The following is a 17,772-nucleotide window of genomic DNA, read 5'->3' on the forward strand; positions in this document are numbered from 1 at the left end:
CAGAAATGTTCAAAGGTTGTGCTTTCAGACAATTGGCATAGACTGAACGTTATCCTGGCAAATCTGAAACATGATTTTCACTCATTTGGATACAAATCATCTTTCCTGTGGTGCTTGGAAATTGGGACTTGGATTCAGACTATACTAAGATCTAGGTTCTGAGAACACAAGGTTTTGACTGGGATGACTATTTTTGGTCCAGGGATTTGTTTATTTCAATTTTTTAATGTGTAGGTCTGATGCTAAAATAATCTTATATGACCTTTCAACTCTTAGGACTGTTTAAAAAGTGGGGTACCGGGCTTCCCTGGTGGCGCATTGGTTGAGAGTCCGCCTGCTGATGCAGGGGATGCGGGTTCGTGCCCCGGTCCGGGAGGATCCCACGTGCCGCGGAGCGGCTGGGCCCGTGAGCCATGACCGCTGAGCCTGCGTGTCCGGAGCCTGTGCTCCGCAACGGGAGAGGCCGCAACAGTGAGAGGCCCGCGTACCGCAAAAAAAAAAAAAAAAAAAAAGTGGGGTACCCAAGAGAGATTTGGAATTGAAATAATTTAACTGCAGAGGGTCTGAAAGAATTGTATACATGTCAGTAAAAGCCCACAGTTCTGTTACTGAAAGAACCCTCATCCTACTCAGCCATCTGAGTAGGGCAGTGGGGTTTAAGTTTTGGATTTTGGTTTCTCTGCAGTTTAGTAATGGAAAGGTCTTACACTACTCAGACTTTACTCTTGCAGATATTTTTGAAAGCAGCTATTTAGACTCATTGCATAATTCCTGGTGAGCAACTTTTAGTTCCAGAGGGTTTTTTTTTTTTCCTTTTTTGCTTTGACTTTCCCTACTTGAGAACAGTTCTAATTTCCATTTTATAGTCTCTTCTATTTATTTCTGTCTCTTCCATTATTTCTGACTCAATACGACCCACTGGTTCTGCTTGTTTGGCCTGATCTCCCTTCCTCGAGTAGGTTGTAATTGTTCTTTGCCTGATCCGCTATCTCAGTTGCCTCAAACCTGTACAGTTTCACTTCCTGGGGTCTTTAAGGGAGTGTCAAAGAAGTTTTTGTTCCTCTGGAACTGATAACATAATAAAACGGCGATTCTCCTGTTTGGGGATGGGGTCTGCAGGTGAGGGAATTAAGCTTTCCCAAACTGCACAGAACGTTCTGCTTCTCCCAGGGCTGCTGGTATCATCAGGATCAGGGGATTCTCTTCCAAAATATGCCTCCCAGTAAGCAGACAAGTGCAGCTCCTGTCACATTAACCTACTGGCGTCCACCTGAAGGACCCTCTCATGCAGCTCTCAAGGTCGTCCTGTATCTTTTGCTCTTCCTGGTCAAGCACACCATAGACACCGAGGACCAGCATCTTTTTATTGTCTGGAGATCACGAAGCCCAAGTTTTGGTCAAGCTCTAGCAGTAGGCTTATTTTAGTGGCTCAGTCCAATGAAGACTTAGAAGGAAGAAATGGTGGCAACATGTGTTCATATAGTCACCTCCTGAGAAATCCACTCCCTCTAACATTATACTTTTATTCCCCAAAGGACCAGCTCTTCTAGCTCTATGATAGTTCCACTTCATAATGTAGGCCTTTGATATATGTTTTATAATTTAAAAATCAGTGGCCATAAAAAATAAGTATTTTCAAATTCTATTCAAGAATGTATTTCCTTTTATGAAAATAAAATCCTTGATCTGGTTAATATGAATCCAACTTTCTTTTAAATAGCTTGATATATATAGCAATTGTAAATCTGTTTGTAACACATCAAGTAACATTTAATAAAATGATGCTTTCATATATGTTTCAATACTTTATTATTCAACAAATATGTATCAAATGCCTACTACCAGATATTGTTCTGGGTTCTGAGGACATTGCCATGAACAGAGTAGACAAAAATGCCTCTATGTTGTAGCTTCCAGTGTTAGTTACATTCTAGTGAAATGCAGTATCCATTAAAATAATGCAGTCACTTAAATAACAAGGTGTCTTTACTGACCTCACACGGAATCTCAGCGGGAAGCACCACTGCCTGTGATATGGTGCTTCTTGAAGCTTCTGATAATTCTTCAATTTCCTTTCTCTCACTTATTTGCCCAGAATGTTCCACCCTTAGGTCTGTTGGAATAATGACATCGAGGTAGTCCTCAGAACCTAGAGGAAAGTTCATGAATGTAGATTACAATATAGCTAAGGCCATATTATTTCCTCCATTGCTATAAAAACTAATTGCTAAACAATTGATTTATTTATAATTGCTAAACAATTAATATGTGGGACAACCAAACTGAGTTTAAGACAGCTAAAGTAAATGAACCAATGTTAATAATTAAAATAATGCTTCATAAGTTAACTAGTATTATAACCGTAAGCTACTAAACTAAATCAAATACATAATATTTTCATCCACTAGTTAAGTATTTTCCCCCAAAACATCCAACCACCATTTAATATTGTCTCTTAATATTAAAACAATAAATCTGAAAAACATGAAGCTATTTCTTTTCAATGCCTCTAATTAAGAAAATTTATTCATTTTAAATCAGAACAATTATTTACCCTTCACATATATTTCTAATTTTAAAAACAAAAAGCATAACTAGGAGACAATCACTAAATAAACTAGTATTTCTATGAAACACTAGTTTAATAGTGAAATATTAGTGTTCATCAAAATGTTAATGTGTTCTGTGAAAAAAGTGTCCTGAATTAAATAAGTTGGGTTTCTTTATGGCAGTATTACTAAGAACACTAAAATATGCTAATGTGAATTTTGAATCTCAAAGAAGGGAAAAGAGTATTTGATTTTTAAAACATTTAACATTTATTAACTTAGCATCGTCTCAATCATTAAGACACTTTTCTCTATTGAAGAAGAGCTGTGTTAAGAGAGATGGATAATACTTTTATTACTCAATGTTTCAAAGCCCAGAGCATTTTATTAGGGCACAGAGCCAATATGACTGGAACCAAGGCTCTCACCACTAGAGACTCTCACAATTGTCATCTTAGGCCAACCTCAAATGTATCTCTCAAATCCTCAAAGAAGGGAATTGGAGAAAAGGAAAACAGCTCCTGACAGCTAGATACTGGCCTGATACTGTGTGAAGGCCTTGGTGTTGCTAGGAGGTGGCCTCCTGTTCTCCTACGGAACATCAACAATTTTGCAGGACATCCCCATCGGACAAGGCCACCTGTCACCATGATGGATTAAGTCAGAGATCAGGCCACTTTGTAATCATGTCTGAATCCAGGCAAAAACATGAACACTGTCCAAACCACAAAATAACCAAACATCCTGAATCCTGGCTCCTGTGAGTGATGTTGCTTCTTTACCAATTCCAGTCTCAGCCTCTTTTCACTTCTCTCGCCTTCCAGGTAGGGTAACGAGCTCCTCCCAGTTTGCTTGGGATATTTTTGGTTTGGGCACTGAAAACGCTGTGTCCCAGAAACCCCCTCAGTTTCAAGTATACTGGTATAGCTGGTTACCCTGCTTCTCAATAAGCTGTTAATACACGAAACCATAAAATTACGTGTGCTTTTTGACAGCAAGCAAACTATAGCAAAGCCCTGCTTCCAGGAACCCTTCCTCAAATCATTTAATGCAACCCTAAATCCTACAATGAGTCTTTTCTTAATACAGTCTTCCTGAGGTGTCCCATGGTTCTCCATGGTGGCCTTCTCTTCATTGCAACTAGCAAAAAAAAATAGTTCAAGGACAGGTGTGTCCTAATGGTCTTTGGCAAAAGGGAATTGACAGGATAAAAAGGAAGAAGAGTCAAAGGCAATATAGATGAAGTTGGCTAGAATTCTGGTTTCATTGCATCCAGAAAGTGAAGTCAGCAGTTTCATACAGGTAATTCTAACAGAAAAGCAGAGTAACAAAAGTGATGTCCTCTGGAGAGGAGCTGTCTCCATGCCACATCTAAGAAGGAGAGAGTTTTGTTTTGGGGTTTTTTTTTTTCTGTCTTACGAAAGTTACAGAATAAAAGTACAAAAGCACCTGGGATTTCCAGATTCTCCCAGTACTAGTCTTGCTTGAAATGAAATGAGAAACAGCCTTTATTTCTCTAACAATTTTAAACACTTCCATAAGCAGTCTCATTCTCTCTCTCTCTCTCATACACACACACACACCCCAAATTAGTGAAAGGTTGTATAGAACTGGCTCAATCACTTTGTGAACTGAAGAAAGAACAAGGAAACTGATTTCATTTTATATATCTTAAAAGGTGTAAGTTGTTCCACTGCAGCAGTATCTAGGATGTTTTCTGCTAATTCATCTGTGGTATTAGGTTAAGAAGAGCTATTTTCTTTACCCTGAGGACATAATTATGGATGTACAAAAGATTTACCTCTATGACTGTTCACAGAAGCACTGTTTATAATGCAGAAAACTGGGAGCAGTTGAAGCAATACGGGACCAGATGAAAAACGTGTAATGTGATAAAAGATACTGTCACTAATTAAAATTCCATCAAACAATATTTAACAACAAGGAACAAGTTTATGATATAAGTGAAAAAAAATCAAGTTACAAAACTGTCAGTTTTGTAGGTTCCCATTTTAGTAAAATAAGAAGTATAGGACTTCCTCCAGGTTCCATATTTAAGGAGCTTTGGAAGTTGCCCCTCCAACCTAACAAACAAAAAGTTGAACAGACTAAAACATCAATAACTTTTCTTGGATTCTTAAGAGAGGCGTGGACACAGCACAAACTGCTGCCCCCAAGGCTGGAGAGACAGGCAGGTGGATAGAGAATCTCAGCTTTACCAGAGCAGAAACTCAGGAGTGGAAACGGCCCCAGCAGCCAGGGCCAGGGTAGAGAAACCTGAACCGTAATTGATGAATTGCTGGACACTCAATGAGGACAAGTCTGAGAGTTAAAAACTCCAGGGGAATTCAGCCAAAAGGTGGGGGGAACACAATATTTTGAAATTTACCTCTAGGAGCTTGATAAGATTCCCACAGCAAATACTGGGGAACATGCCCTCCTGCTTCAATGGATCTGGAAACATCTTTAAATACTCCAGGACACTCTCTGTTCTTAACAAGGCCTGCCCTGGTTGGAAACTAGTTCATCAGAGCCAAATCTACTGGGGTATTACCACATTCTAATCGACCAGAGGAAGAGAAATACCCAACTGCAGCCCACTGGAATAATCCTCTCTCACCTAAAGGGGAGAAAAAAACCTGAGGAACTCTTGTGAGGTCCACAGTCCAGAGGCATAGGCTCACTAAAGGACTGAAACCCAATCACAGAACTCTAGAAAGCCTCCTCTCCGCCACACCTCACCACCACACCTCACCACCACATTACTAAAGGCTTATTTACAGCAGTTCTTTTTAAAAAGTATATTATGTCTAGTTATCAAGAAAAATTACAAGGCATACCAAAAGGTAGAAAATACAAATTGAAAAGACCAGAGAAAGCACTAGAATCAGACATGGCAGGGATGTTGGAATTATCGGACTGGGAATTTAAACCAACTCTGATTAGAATGCTAAGGGCTATAATGTGGCATGGACATATATACACTACCAAATGTAAAATAGATAGCTAGTGGGAAGCAGCCGCATAGCACAGGGAGATCAGGTCGGTGCTTTGTGTCCACCTAGAGGGGTGGGATAGGGAGGGTGGGAGGGAGACGCAAGAGGGAGGAGATATGGGGATATATGTTTATGTATAGCTGATTCACTTTGTTACACAGCAGAAACTAACATACCATTGTAAAGCAATTATACTCCAATAAAGATGTTTAAAAAAAAAAATTAGGGCTTCCCTGGTGGTGCAGTGGTTGGGAGTCCGTCTGCCGATGCAGGGGACACGGGTTCGTGCCCCGGTCCGGGAAGATCCCATATGCCGCGGAGCGGCTGGGCCCGTGAGCCATGGCCGCTGAACCTGTGCGTCTGGAGCCTGTGCTCCGCAACGGGAGAGGCCACAACAGTGAGAGGCCCACGTACCACAAATAATAATAAAAATAAATAAATAAAAAATTAGACAGAATGCAAGAACAGATAGGCAATGCAAGCACAGAGATGGAAATCCTAAGAAGAGCCATAAGAAAGTGCTAGAGATTAAAAACACTGTAACAGAAATAGAGAATGTCTTTGATGGATTTATTAGTAAAGACTGGACATGACTGAGGAAAGAATCTCTGAGCTAGAGGATATATCAATAGAATCCTTGAAAACTGAAGAGCAAAGAGAACAAAGACTAAAAAAAAATTGACAGAACATCCAAGGACTGTGGGACAACTGTGAAAAGTGTAACATATGCATAATGGGAATACCAGAAGTAGAAGAAAGAGAGAAAGGAACAGAAGAAATATTTCAAAAAATAATGACTGAGAATTTCCCCAAATTAATGTCAGACACTAAATCACAGATCCAGGAAGTTCAGAGAACACCAACTAGGAAAATCCCCCCCAAAAATGGGATATACCTAGGGATATCATCTTCAAACTGCAGAAAATCAAAAATAAACAAAATTTGAGAAAAAGCTAGAGGAAAAAAATCCTTACCTATAGAGGAACAAAGATAAGGATTATATCTGACTTATCCTCAGAAACCATGCAAGCAAGAGAGTGGAGTGAAATACTTAAAAGTATAAGAGAAATAAACCACCCACCCAGAATTCTGTACCCTGTGAAATTATCTTTTAAAGCTGAAGGAAAAATAGAGATTTTCTCAGACAAACAAATATTGAGATAATTTATTATCAGTGGACCTGCCTGAAAGAAAAAAGAAGTTCTTTAGTGAGAAGAAAAATAATATAGATCAGAAATTCAGATCTGCATAATGAAGGGAGAGCATTGAAGAAGGAATAACTGAAGGTAAAATAAATATTTTTCTTATTTGTGATTGATCTAGAAGATAACAGTTTGTTCAAGATAATAACAGCAACAATATATCCAATATGTATTCTTATGTAAATATTTACATATATACGCTTGTGTATGTTTATATATAAATAAAATAAATGAAAGCAATGATATAAAGTATAGAAAGGAAGAATTAGAATCATTTTATTATTATAAGGTAATAATACTACCTATGAAGTGATACAGTGTTACTTGAAAGTAGACTTGCGTTAGCTGTAAATGCGTATTGCAAACTCTAGGATAAACCCTAAAAAAAATTATTTTTTAAGTATAACCGACACGCTAAAAAAGTAGAAAAATGGAATCATGTAAAATGCTCAATTAAAATCACAAATGGCAGAAAAACAGTAGAAGACAAAAATAGGAATAAAGAACAAGGGGAGCAAAACAGAAAACTTACTAATGAATATGGTAGATATTCATCCAACTATATCAGTAATCATTTTGAATGTCAAGGTCTAAATGCACCAATTAAAAAACAGAGATTATCACAGTGGATCAAATAACAAGACCCACCTATATGTTGTCTACAAGAAATCCACTTTAAATATAGAAACATATAATGATTAAAAGTAAATGGATGGGGGACGGCTTGAAGATGGCGGAAGAGTAAGACGCGGAGATCGCCTTCCTCCCCACGGATACACCAGAAATACATCTACACGTGGAACAACTCCTACAGAACACCTACTGAACGCTGGCAGAAGATCTCAGACCTCCGAAAAGGCAAGAAACTCCCCACGTACCTGGGTAGGGCAAAAGAAAAAAAGAAAAAACAGAGACAAAAGAATAAGGACGGCACCTGCACCAGTGGGAGGGAGCTGTGAAGGAGGAAAAGTTTCCACACACTAGGAAGCCCCTTCGCGGGCGGAGACTGCGGGAGGCGGAGGGGGGAGCTTCGGGACCGCGGAGGAGTGCACAGCGACGGGTGCGGAGGGCAAAGCGGGGAGGTTCCCGCACAGAGGATCGGTGCCGACCGGCACTCACCAGCCCGAGAGGCTTGTCTGCTCACCCGCCGGGGCGGGCGGGGCTGCGAGCTGAGGCTCGGGTTTCGGTTTCCCACGGAGCGCAGGGAGAGGACTGGGGTTGGCGGCTTCAACATAGCCTGAAGGGATTAGTGCACCACGGCTGGCCGGGAGGGAGTCCGGGGAAAAGTCTGCACCTGCTGAAAAGGCAAGAGACTTTTTCTTCCCTCTTTGTTTCCTGGTGTGCGAGGAGAGGGGTTTAAGAGCGCTGCTTAAATGAACTCCAGAGACGGGCGCGAGCCGCGGCTAAAAGTGCGGACCCCAGAGGCAGGCGGGAGACGCTAAGGCTGCTGCTGCCGCCACCAAGGGGCCTGAGTGCGAGCACAGGTCACTCTCCACACCCCTCTTCCGCGGAGCCTGTGCAGCCCGCCACTGCCAGGTTCCCGGGACCCAGGGACAACTTCCCCGGGAGAACGCACGGCGGGCCTCAGGCTGGAGCAACGTCACGCTGGCCTCTGCCGCCGCAGGCCCGCCCCGCACGCAGTGCCCCTCCCTCCCCCCCCCCACTCCCGGCCTGAGTGATCCGGAGCCCCCGAATCAGCGGCTCCTTTAACCCCGTCCTGTCTGAGCAAAAAACAGACGCCCTCCAGCGACCCACACACAGAGGCAGGGCCAAATCTAAAGCTGAGCTCCTGTGAGCTGTGAGAACAAAGAAGAGAAAGGGAAATCTCTCCCAGCAGCCTCAGAAGCAGCGGATTAAAGCTCCACAATCAACTTGATATACCCTCCATCTGTGGAATACCTGAATAGACAAGGAATGATCCCAAATTGAAGAGGTGGACTTTAGGAGCGAGATCTATGATTTTTTTCCCTTTTCCTCTTTTTGTGAATGTGTACGTGTATGCTTCTGTGGGAGATCTTGTCTGTATAGTCTTGCTTCCACCATTTGTCCTAGGGCTCTATCCGTCCATGGTTTTTTAAAAAAAATTTTTTTCTTAATAATTAATTTTAATTGTAATAACTTTATTATACTTTACCTTCATTCTTTCTTTCTTTCTTTCCTTCCTTCCTTCCCTCCTTTAGACAACGAATCACCCCAACTTGAGGAGGTGGTCTCTGAGAGCAAGATTTATGATTTTTCCCCCTTTACATCTTTTTGTGAGGGTGTATGTGTATGCTTCTGTGTAAGATTTTCTCTGTATAGCTTTGCTTCCAACATTTGTCCAAGGTTCTATCCGTCCCTTTTTTTTTTTTCTAAATATTTTTAATTCAATAACTATATTATACTTTATTTTATTTTTACTGTATCTCTTTCTTTCTGTCTTTTTTCCTTCTTTCCCTCCTTCTTTCCTTCCTTCCTCCCTCCCTCCTTTCTTTCCTTCTTTGCTTCTTTCTTCCTTCCTTCCTTTCCTCCTTTCCTTCTTTCTTTCCTCATACTTCTACTAATTCTCTCTACTTTTTCTTCCTTTTATTCTGAGCCGTGTGGATGAAAGGCTCTTGGTCCTCCAGCCAGGAGTCAGGGCTCTGCCTCTGAGGTAGGAGAGCCAACTTCAGGTCACTGGTCAACAAGAGACCTCCCAGCTCCACATAATATTAAATGGCGGAAATCTCCCAGAGACCTCCATCTTAACACCAGCACCCAGCTTCACTCAACGACCAGCAAGCCACAGTGCTGGACAACCTATGCCAAACAACTAGCAAAACAGGAACACAACCCCACCCATTAGCAGAGAGGCGGCCTAAAATCATAATAAGGCCACAGACACCCCAAAACACACCACCAGACGTGAACCTGCTCACTAGAGAGACAAGATCCAGCCTCATCCACCACAACACAGGCACTAGTCCCCTCCACCAGGAAGCCTACACAACCCACTGAACCAACCTTAGCCACTGGAGACAGACATCAAAAACAACGGGAACTACGAACCTGCAGCCTGCAAAAAGGAGACCCCAAACACAGTAAGATAAGCAAAATGAGAAGACAGAAAAACACACAGCAGATGAAGGAGCAAGATAAAAATGCACCAGACCTAACAAATGAAGAGGAAATAGGCAGTCTACCTGAAAAAGAATTCAGAATAATGATAGTAAGGATGATCCTAAATCTTGGAAATAGAATGGACAAAATGCAAGAAACAGTTAACAAGGACCTAGAAGAAATAAAGATGAAACAAGCAACGATGAACAACGCAATAAATGAAATTAAAAATACTCTAGAAGGGATCAATAGCAGAATAACTGGGGCAGAAGAACGGATAAGTGACCTGGAAGATAAAGTAGTGGAAATAACTACTGCAGAGCAGAATAAAGAAAAAAGAATGAAAAGAACTGAGGACAGTCTCAGAGACCTCTGGGACAACATTAAATGCACCAACATTCGAATTATAGGGGTTCCAGAAGAAGAAGAGAAAAAGAAAGGGACTGAGTAAATATTTGAAGAGATTATAGTTGACAACTTCCCTAATATGGGAAAGGAAATAGTTAATCAAGTCCAGGAAGCACAGAGAGTCCCATACAGGATAAATACAAGGAGAAATACGCCAAGACACATATTAATCAAACTGTCAGAAATTAAATACAAAGAAAGCATATTAAAAGCAGCAAGGGAAAAACAACAAATAACACACAAGGGAATCCCCAAAAGGTTAACAGCTGATCTCTCAGCAGAAACCCTACAAGCCAGAAGGGAGTGGCAGGACATACTGAAAGTGATGAAGGAGAAAAACCTGCAACCAAGACTACTCTACCCAGCAAGGATCTCATTCAGATTTGATGGAGAAATTGAAACCTTTACAGACAAGCAAAAGCTGAGAGAGTTCAGCACCACCAAACCAGCTTTACAACAAATGCTAAAGGAACTTCTCTAGACAAGAAACACAAGAGAAGGAAAAGACCTATAATAACGAACCCAAAACAGTTTAGAAAATGGGAATAGGAACATACATATCGATAATTACCTTAAATGTAAATGGACTAAACGTTCCCACCAAAAGACACAGATTGGCTGAATGGATACAAAAACAAGACCCTTATATATGCTGTCTACAAGAGACCCACTTCAGACCTAGAGACACATACAGACTGAAAGTGAGGGGATGGAAAAAGATATTCCATGCAAATGGAAACCAAAAGAAAGCTGGAGTAGCAATTCTCATATCAGACAAAATAGACTTTAAAAAAGGACTATTAAAAGAGACAAAGAAGGACACTACATAATGATCAAGGGATCGATCCAAGAAGAAGATATAACAATTGTAAATATTTATGCACACAACATAGGAGCACCTCAATACATAAGGCAAATACTAACAGCCATAAAAGGGGAGATCGACAGTAACACATTCATAGTAGGGGACTTTAACACCCCACTTTCACGAATGGACAGATCACCCAAAATGAAAATAAATAAGGAAACACAAGCTTTAAATGATACATTAAACAAGATGGGCTTAATTGATATTTATAGGACATTCCATCCAAAAACAAGTGAATACACTTTCTTCTCAAGTGCTCATGGAACATTCTCCATGATAGATCATATCTTGGGTCACAAATCAAGCCTTGGTAAATTTAAGAAAATTGAAATTGTATCAAGTATCTTTTCTGACCACAACGCCATGAGACTAGATATCAATTACAGGAAAAGATCTGTAAAAAATACAAACACATGGAGGCTAAACAATACACTACTTAATAATGAAGTGATCACTGAAGAAATCAAAGAGGAAATAAAAAAATACCTACAAACAAATGACAGTGGAGACACAACGACCCAAAACCTATGGGATGCAGCAAAAGCAGTTCTAAGGGGGAAGTTTATAGCAATACAAGCCCACCTTAAGAAAGAGGAAACACCTCGAATTAACAACCTAATAACCTTGCACCTAAAGCAATTAGAGAAAGAAGAACAAAAAAACCCCAAAGCTAGCAGAAGGAAAGAAATCATAAACATCAGATCAGAAATAAATGAAAAAGAAATGAAGGAAACGATAGCAAAGATCAATAAAACTAAAAGCTGGTTCTTTGAGAAGATAAACAAAATAGATAAACCACTAGCCAGACTCATCAAGAAAAAAAGGGAGAAGACTCAAATCAATAGAATTAGAAACGAAAAAGAAGTAACAACTGACACTGCAGAAATAAAAAAAATCATGAGAGGTTACTACAAGCAACTCTATGCCAATAAAATGGACAATCTGGAAGAAACGGACAAATTCTTAGAAATGTACAACCTGCCAAGACTGAATCAGGAAGAAATAGAAAATATGAACAGACCAAACACAAGCACTGAAATTGAAACTGTGATTAAAAATCTTCCAACAAACAAAAGCCCAGGACCAGATGGCTTCACAGGTGAATTCTATCAAACGTTTAGAGAAGAGCTAACACCTGTCCTTCTCAAACTCTTCCAAAATATAGCAGCGGGAGGAACACTCCCAAATTCCTTCTATGAGGCCACCATCACCTTGATACCAAAACCAGACAAGGATGTCACAAAGAAAGAAAACTACAGGCCAATATCACTGATGAACATAGATGCAAAAATCCTCAACAAAATACTAACAAACAGAATCCAACAGCACATTAAAAGGATCATACACCATGATCAAGTGGGGTTTATTCCAGGAATGCAAGGATTCTTCAATATACGCTAATCTATCAATGTGATACACCATATTAACAAATTGAAGGAGAAAAACCGTATGATCATCTCAATAGATGCAGAGAAAGCTTTCGACAAAATTCAACACCCATTTATGATAAAAACCCTGCAGAAAGCAGGCATAGAGGGAACTTTCCTCAACATAATAAAGGCCATATATGACAAGCCCACAGCAAACATCATCCTCAATGGTGAAAAACTGAAACCATTTCCACTAAGATCAGGAACAAGACAAGGTTGCCCACTCTCACCACTCTTATTCAACATAGTTTTGGAGGTTTTAGCCACAGCAATCAGAGAAGAAAAGGAAATAAAAGGAATCCAAATCGGAAAAGAAGAAGTAAAGCTGTCACTGTTTGCAGATGACATGATACTATACATAGAGAATCCTAAACATGCTACCAGAAAACTACTACAGCTAATCAATGAATTTGGTAAAGTAGCAGGATACAAAATTAATGCACAGAAATCTCTGGCATTCCTGTATACTAATGATGAAAAATCTGAAAGTGAAATCAAGAAAACACTCCCATTTACCATTGCAACAAAAAGAATAAAATATCTAGGAATAAACCTACCTAAGGAGACAAAAGACCTGTATGCAGAAAATTATAAGACACTGATGAAAGCAATTAAAGATGATACAAATAGATGGAAGATATACCATGTTCTTGGATGGGAAGAATCAACACTGTGAAAATGACTCTACTACCCAAAGCAATCTACAGATTCAACGCAATCCCTATCAAACTACCACTGGCATTTTTCACAGAACTAGAACAAAAAATTTCGCAATTTGTATGGAAACACAAAAGACCCCGAATAGCCAAAGCAATCTTGAGAACGAAAAAAGGAGCTGGAGGAATCAGGCTCCCTGTCTTCAGACTATACTACAAAGCTACAGTAATCAAGACAGTATGGTACTGGCACAAAAACAGAAAGATCAATGGAACAGGATAGAAAGCCCAGAGATAAACCCACGCACATATGGACACCTTATCTTTGATAAAGGTGGCAGGAATGTACAGTGGAGAAAGGACAGCCTCTTCAATAAATGGTGCTGGGAAAACTGGACAGGTACATGTAAAAGTATGAGATTAGATCACTCCCTAACACCATACACAAAAATAAGCTCAAAATGGATTAAAGACCTAAATGTAAGGCCAGAAACTATCAAACTCTTAGAGGAAAACATAGGCAGAACACTCTATGACATAAATCACAGCAAGATCCTTTCTGACCCACCTCCTAGAGAAATGGAAATAAAAACAAAAATAAACAAATGGGACCTAATGAAACTTCAAAGCTTTTGCACAGCAAAGGAAACCATAAACAAGACCAAAAGACAACCCTCAGAATGGGAGAAAATATTTGCAAATGAAGCAACTGACAAAGGATTAATCTCCAGAATTTACACTCAGATATCATCTCACACCAGTCAGAATGGCCATCATCAAAATATCTAGAAACAATAAATGCTGGAGAGGGTGTGGAGAAAAGGGAACACTCTTGCACTGCTTTTGGGAATGTGAATTGGTTCAGCCACTATGGAGAACAGTATGGGGGTTCCTTAAAAAACTACAAATAGAATTACCATATGACCCAGCAATCCCACTACTGGGCATATACCCTGAGAAAACCAAAATTCAAAAAGAGTCATGTACCAAAATGTTCATTGCAGCTCTATTTACAATAGCCCGGAGATGGAAACAACCTAAGTGCCCATCATCAGATGAATGGATAAAGATAATGTGGCACATATATACAATGGAATATTACTCAGCCTTAAAAAGAAACGAAATTGAGTTATTTGTAATGAGATGGATAGACCTAGAGTCTGTCATACAGAGTGAAGTAAGTCAGAAAGGAAAAGACAAATACTGTATGCTAACACATATATATGGAATTTAAGAAAAAAAAATGTCATGAAGAACCTAGGGGTAAGACAGGAATAAAGATGCAGACCTACTGGAGAACAGACTTGAGGATAAGGGGAGGGGGAAGGGTGAGCTTTGACAGGGCGAGAGAGAGTCATGGACATATACACACTAACAAACGTAGTAAGGTAGATAGCTAGTGGGAAGCAGCCGCATGGCACAGGGATATTAGCTCGTTGCTTTGTGACAGCCTGGAGGGGTGGGATAGGGAGAGTGGGAGGGAGGGAGACGCAAGAGGGAAGACATATGGGAACATATGTATATGTATAACCGATTCACTTTGTTATAAAGCAGAAACTAACACACCATTGTAAAGCAATTATACCCCAATAAAGATGTTAAAAAAAAAAAAAGTAAATGGATGGAAAAATACACCATGCTAATACTAAACAAAGGAAAGCAACAGTAGCTATATTAATTTCAGACAGAGCAGACTTTAAAGTAAGAAAAGTTATCAGGGATAAAGAAGGACATTACATAATGATAAAGGGGTGAATTCTCCAAGAAGATATGACAATTCTTAATGTGCGTACACCTAGCCACAGAGTGTGAAACTATGCGATGCAAAAACTAATAGAACTTCAAAAAGAAATAGATGAATCCACTATTACAGTTAGAAACCTCAACACCTCTGTCTCAGAAATGGACAGAAAGAGCGGGCAGAAAATCAGTAAGGACGTAATTGAAATCAACAACACCATTAATAAACTGCATATAATTGACATTTAGAGACTGCTTCATCCAACAAAAACAGGATATACATTTTTTTGCAAGCTCACATGGAACATTCACTAACATAGAATTCATTCTGAGCCATAAAACACACCTTAACAAATTTAAAAGAATAGAAATTGAACAATGTCTACTCTCAGACCACAATAAAATTAAACTAGAAATCAATAACAGAAAGATAACTGAGAAATCCCCAAATATATGGAGATTAAACAACATACTTCTAAATAATACATGGGTCAAAGTAGAAATCTCAAAAGAAATTAAAAAAATATTTTGCACTGAATGAATATAAAAATATAACAGCAAAATGTGTGAGATGCAGCAAAAGCAGTGCTTAGAGGGAAACTGTTAGCATTGAGTGCATGTATTAGAAAAGAAGCAAGATCTAAAACCAAATTGCAGTTTCCACCTTAGGTAACTAAAAATGAAGAGCCAACCAATTAAATTCAAAGTAAGCAGGAGAAAAGAAATAAGAATTAGAACAGAAATCAATGAAATTGAAAATTGGAGAAAAAAGAAAAAAAACAATGAAACCAAAAGTTGGTTCTCCAAAATGATCAGTAAAATTCATAAGCCTCTAGCCAAGCTAACAGAAAGGCAAGAGAGAGAAAGGGAGAGAGACAGAGAGCAAGCAAGCATGTGAACAAGCAGAAGACACAAATTAATAACATGAGAAATGAAAGAGGGGGACATCACTCTAGAGATCTAGATCCCATGGATGTTAAATGGATAATAAAGGAATACTATGAACAAGCCAATGCCACAAATTTGATAACCTAAATAAAATGGACCAATTCCTTGAAAGACACAATCTGCCAAAACTCACACAGGAAGAAATAGACAATATGAATAGGCCTAAAGCCTATTTCTATTAAAGACTGAATCAAGAATTAATAACCTTCCAAAATAGAAAGCACCAGACTCAGGTGGGTTCACTGGTGAATTATACCAAACATTTAAGGAAGAAATTATACCAATTCTCTATAATCTCCTTTAGAGGATAGAAGCAGAGGGAATATTTCCTAACTCATTCTGTGAGGCCAGCATTACCCTAATACCAAATCCAGACAAAGACATTACAAGAAAACTACAGAACAATATCACTCATAAAAATAGATGCAAAAATCCTCACAAAATATTAGCAAATCAAAGCCAAAAAAGAATAAAAACAATAATATCATCATATCAATAGATGCAGAAAAAGCATTTGACAAAATCCAACACAAAGTCATAATAAAAACTCTTAGTAAACGAGGAATAAAGGGGAATTTTCTCAGCTTGGTAAACACTATCTACCAAAACCCTTCAGCTAACATCATTCTTAATGTGAAAAACTTAAAGCTTTCCCACTAGGATCATGTTCAAGGCGAGGATGTAACTCTTACCATCCCTTTTCATTATCATACTGGAAGTCCTTATTAATGCAATTAAGGCAAGAAAAAGAAAAGTTACACATAGTGGAGGAAGAAATAAACCTGACTTTGTTGGGATGATGTGACTGTCTAGTAAATCCAAAGGCATCAACAAAGAAATTCCTGGAAGTGACTATAGCTAAATTGCAGGATATAAGGTGAATATACAAAAGGCAACTGCTTTCCTATATACTAACAATAAATACATGGAATTGGAAATTAAAAATGGAATACCATTTACAATAGTACCCCCTCAAAATGAAATACTTCGGTATAAATCTAACAAAGTACGTACAATATCTATATGATGAAAACCACAAAACTCTGATAAACAAAATCAAATAAGAACTAAATAAATGGACAGATATTCTATGTTCATGGATAGAAAAACTCAATAGTGTCAGGAAGTCTGTTCTTCCCAACTTGAGCTATAGATTCAATGCAATCACAATCAAAATCTCAGCAAGTTACTTTACAGATATGGACAAACTGATTCTATAGTTTATATTGAGAGGCAAGAGACCCAGAGTAGGCAGCTTAATATTGAAGGTGAAGAACTAAGTTGGAGGACTGACACTACCCTACTTTAATACCTACTATAAAGCTGCAGTAATCACGATAGTGAGGTCTTGGCAAAAGAATAATCAAATAGGTCAATGGAAGAGAGTAAGAGCCAAGAAATAGAATCACATAAACATAGTTAATTGATCTTTGACCAAGGAGCAAAAGCAATACAACGGGGCAAAAACAGTCTCTTCAACAAATGGTGATGGAACAACTAAACATTCACATGCAAAAAATGCATCTAGATACCTTACAACCACCACAAAACCTTACAACCATCACAAAAATTAACTGAAAATGGATCATAGTCCTAAATGTATAATACGAAACTATAAAACTCCTAGAAGATAACGTAAGGGAAAAACATAGATGACCTTGGGTATGATGATATATTATTAGACACAACACCAAAGTAATGATCCATGAAAGAAATAATTGATAAGCTGGACTTCATTAAAATCAAAAACTTATGTATGCAAAAGACAATATCTAGAGAATTAGAAGATAAGCCATAGATTGGGAGAAAATATATGCAAAAGACACTTTTAGTAAAGGACTGTTTTCCAACATTTATAAAGAACTCAAACTCAACAATAAGAAAATGACCAAATCAA

General features: G+C 38.8%; 1 protein-coding gene across 4 annotated transcripts in view; it reads right to left on the reverse strand.

Annotated features, from left to right (window-relative positions):
• Positions 1-17,772, reverse strand: part of BANK1 (B cell scaffold protein with ankyrin repeats 1) — a 312,476-nt gene that overhangs the window by 220,172 nt on the left and 74,532 nt on the right. For all 4 annotated transcript variants that reach the window (XM_022582436.2, XM_022582435.2, XM_022582434.2 and 1 more), the window contains exon 3: positions 1,995-2,149. In XM_022582436.2, coding sequence (XP_022438144.1) covers positions 1,995-2,149 — 155 coding nt within the window. The remainder of the gene's footprint in view (positions 1-1,994; positions 2,150-17,772) is intronic.

The sequence above is a fragment of the Delphinapterus leucas genome, chromosome 5 (genome assembly GCF_059928025.1).
Source record: "Delphinapterus leucas isolate spDelLeu-1000000601 "Yukka" chromosome 5, BTC_Dleu_Yukka2, whole genome shotgun sequence".
In the NCBI taxonomy this organism is placed as follows: Eukaryota; Metazoa; Chordata; class Mammalia; order Artiodactyla; family Monodontidae; genus Delphinapterus; species Delphinapterus leucas.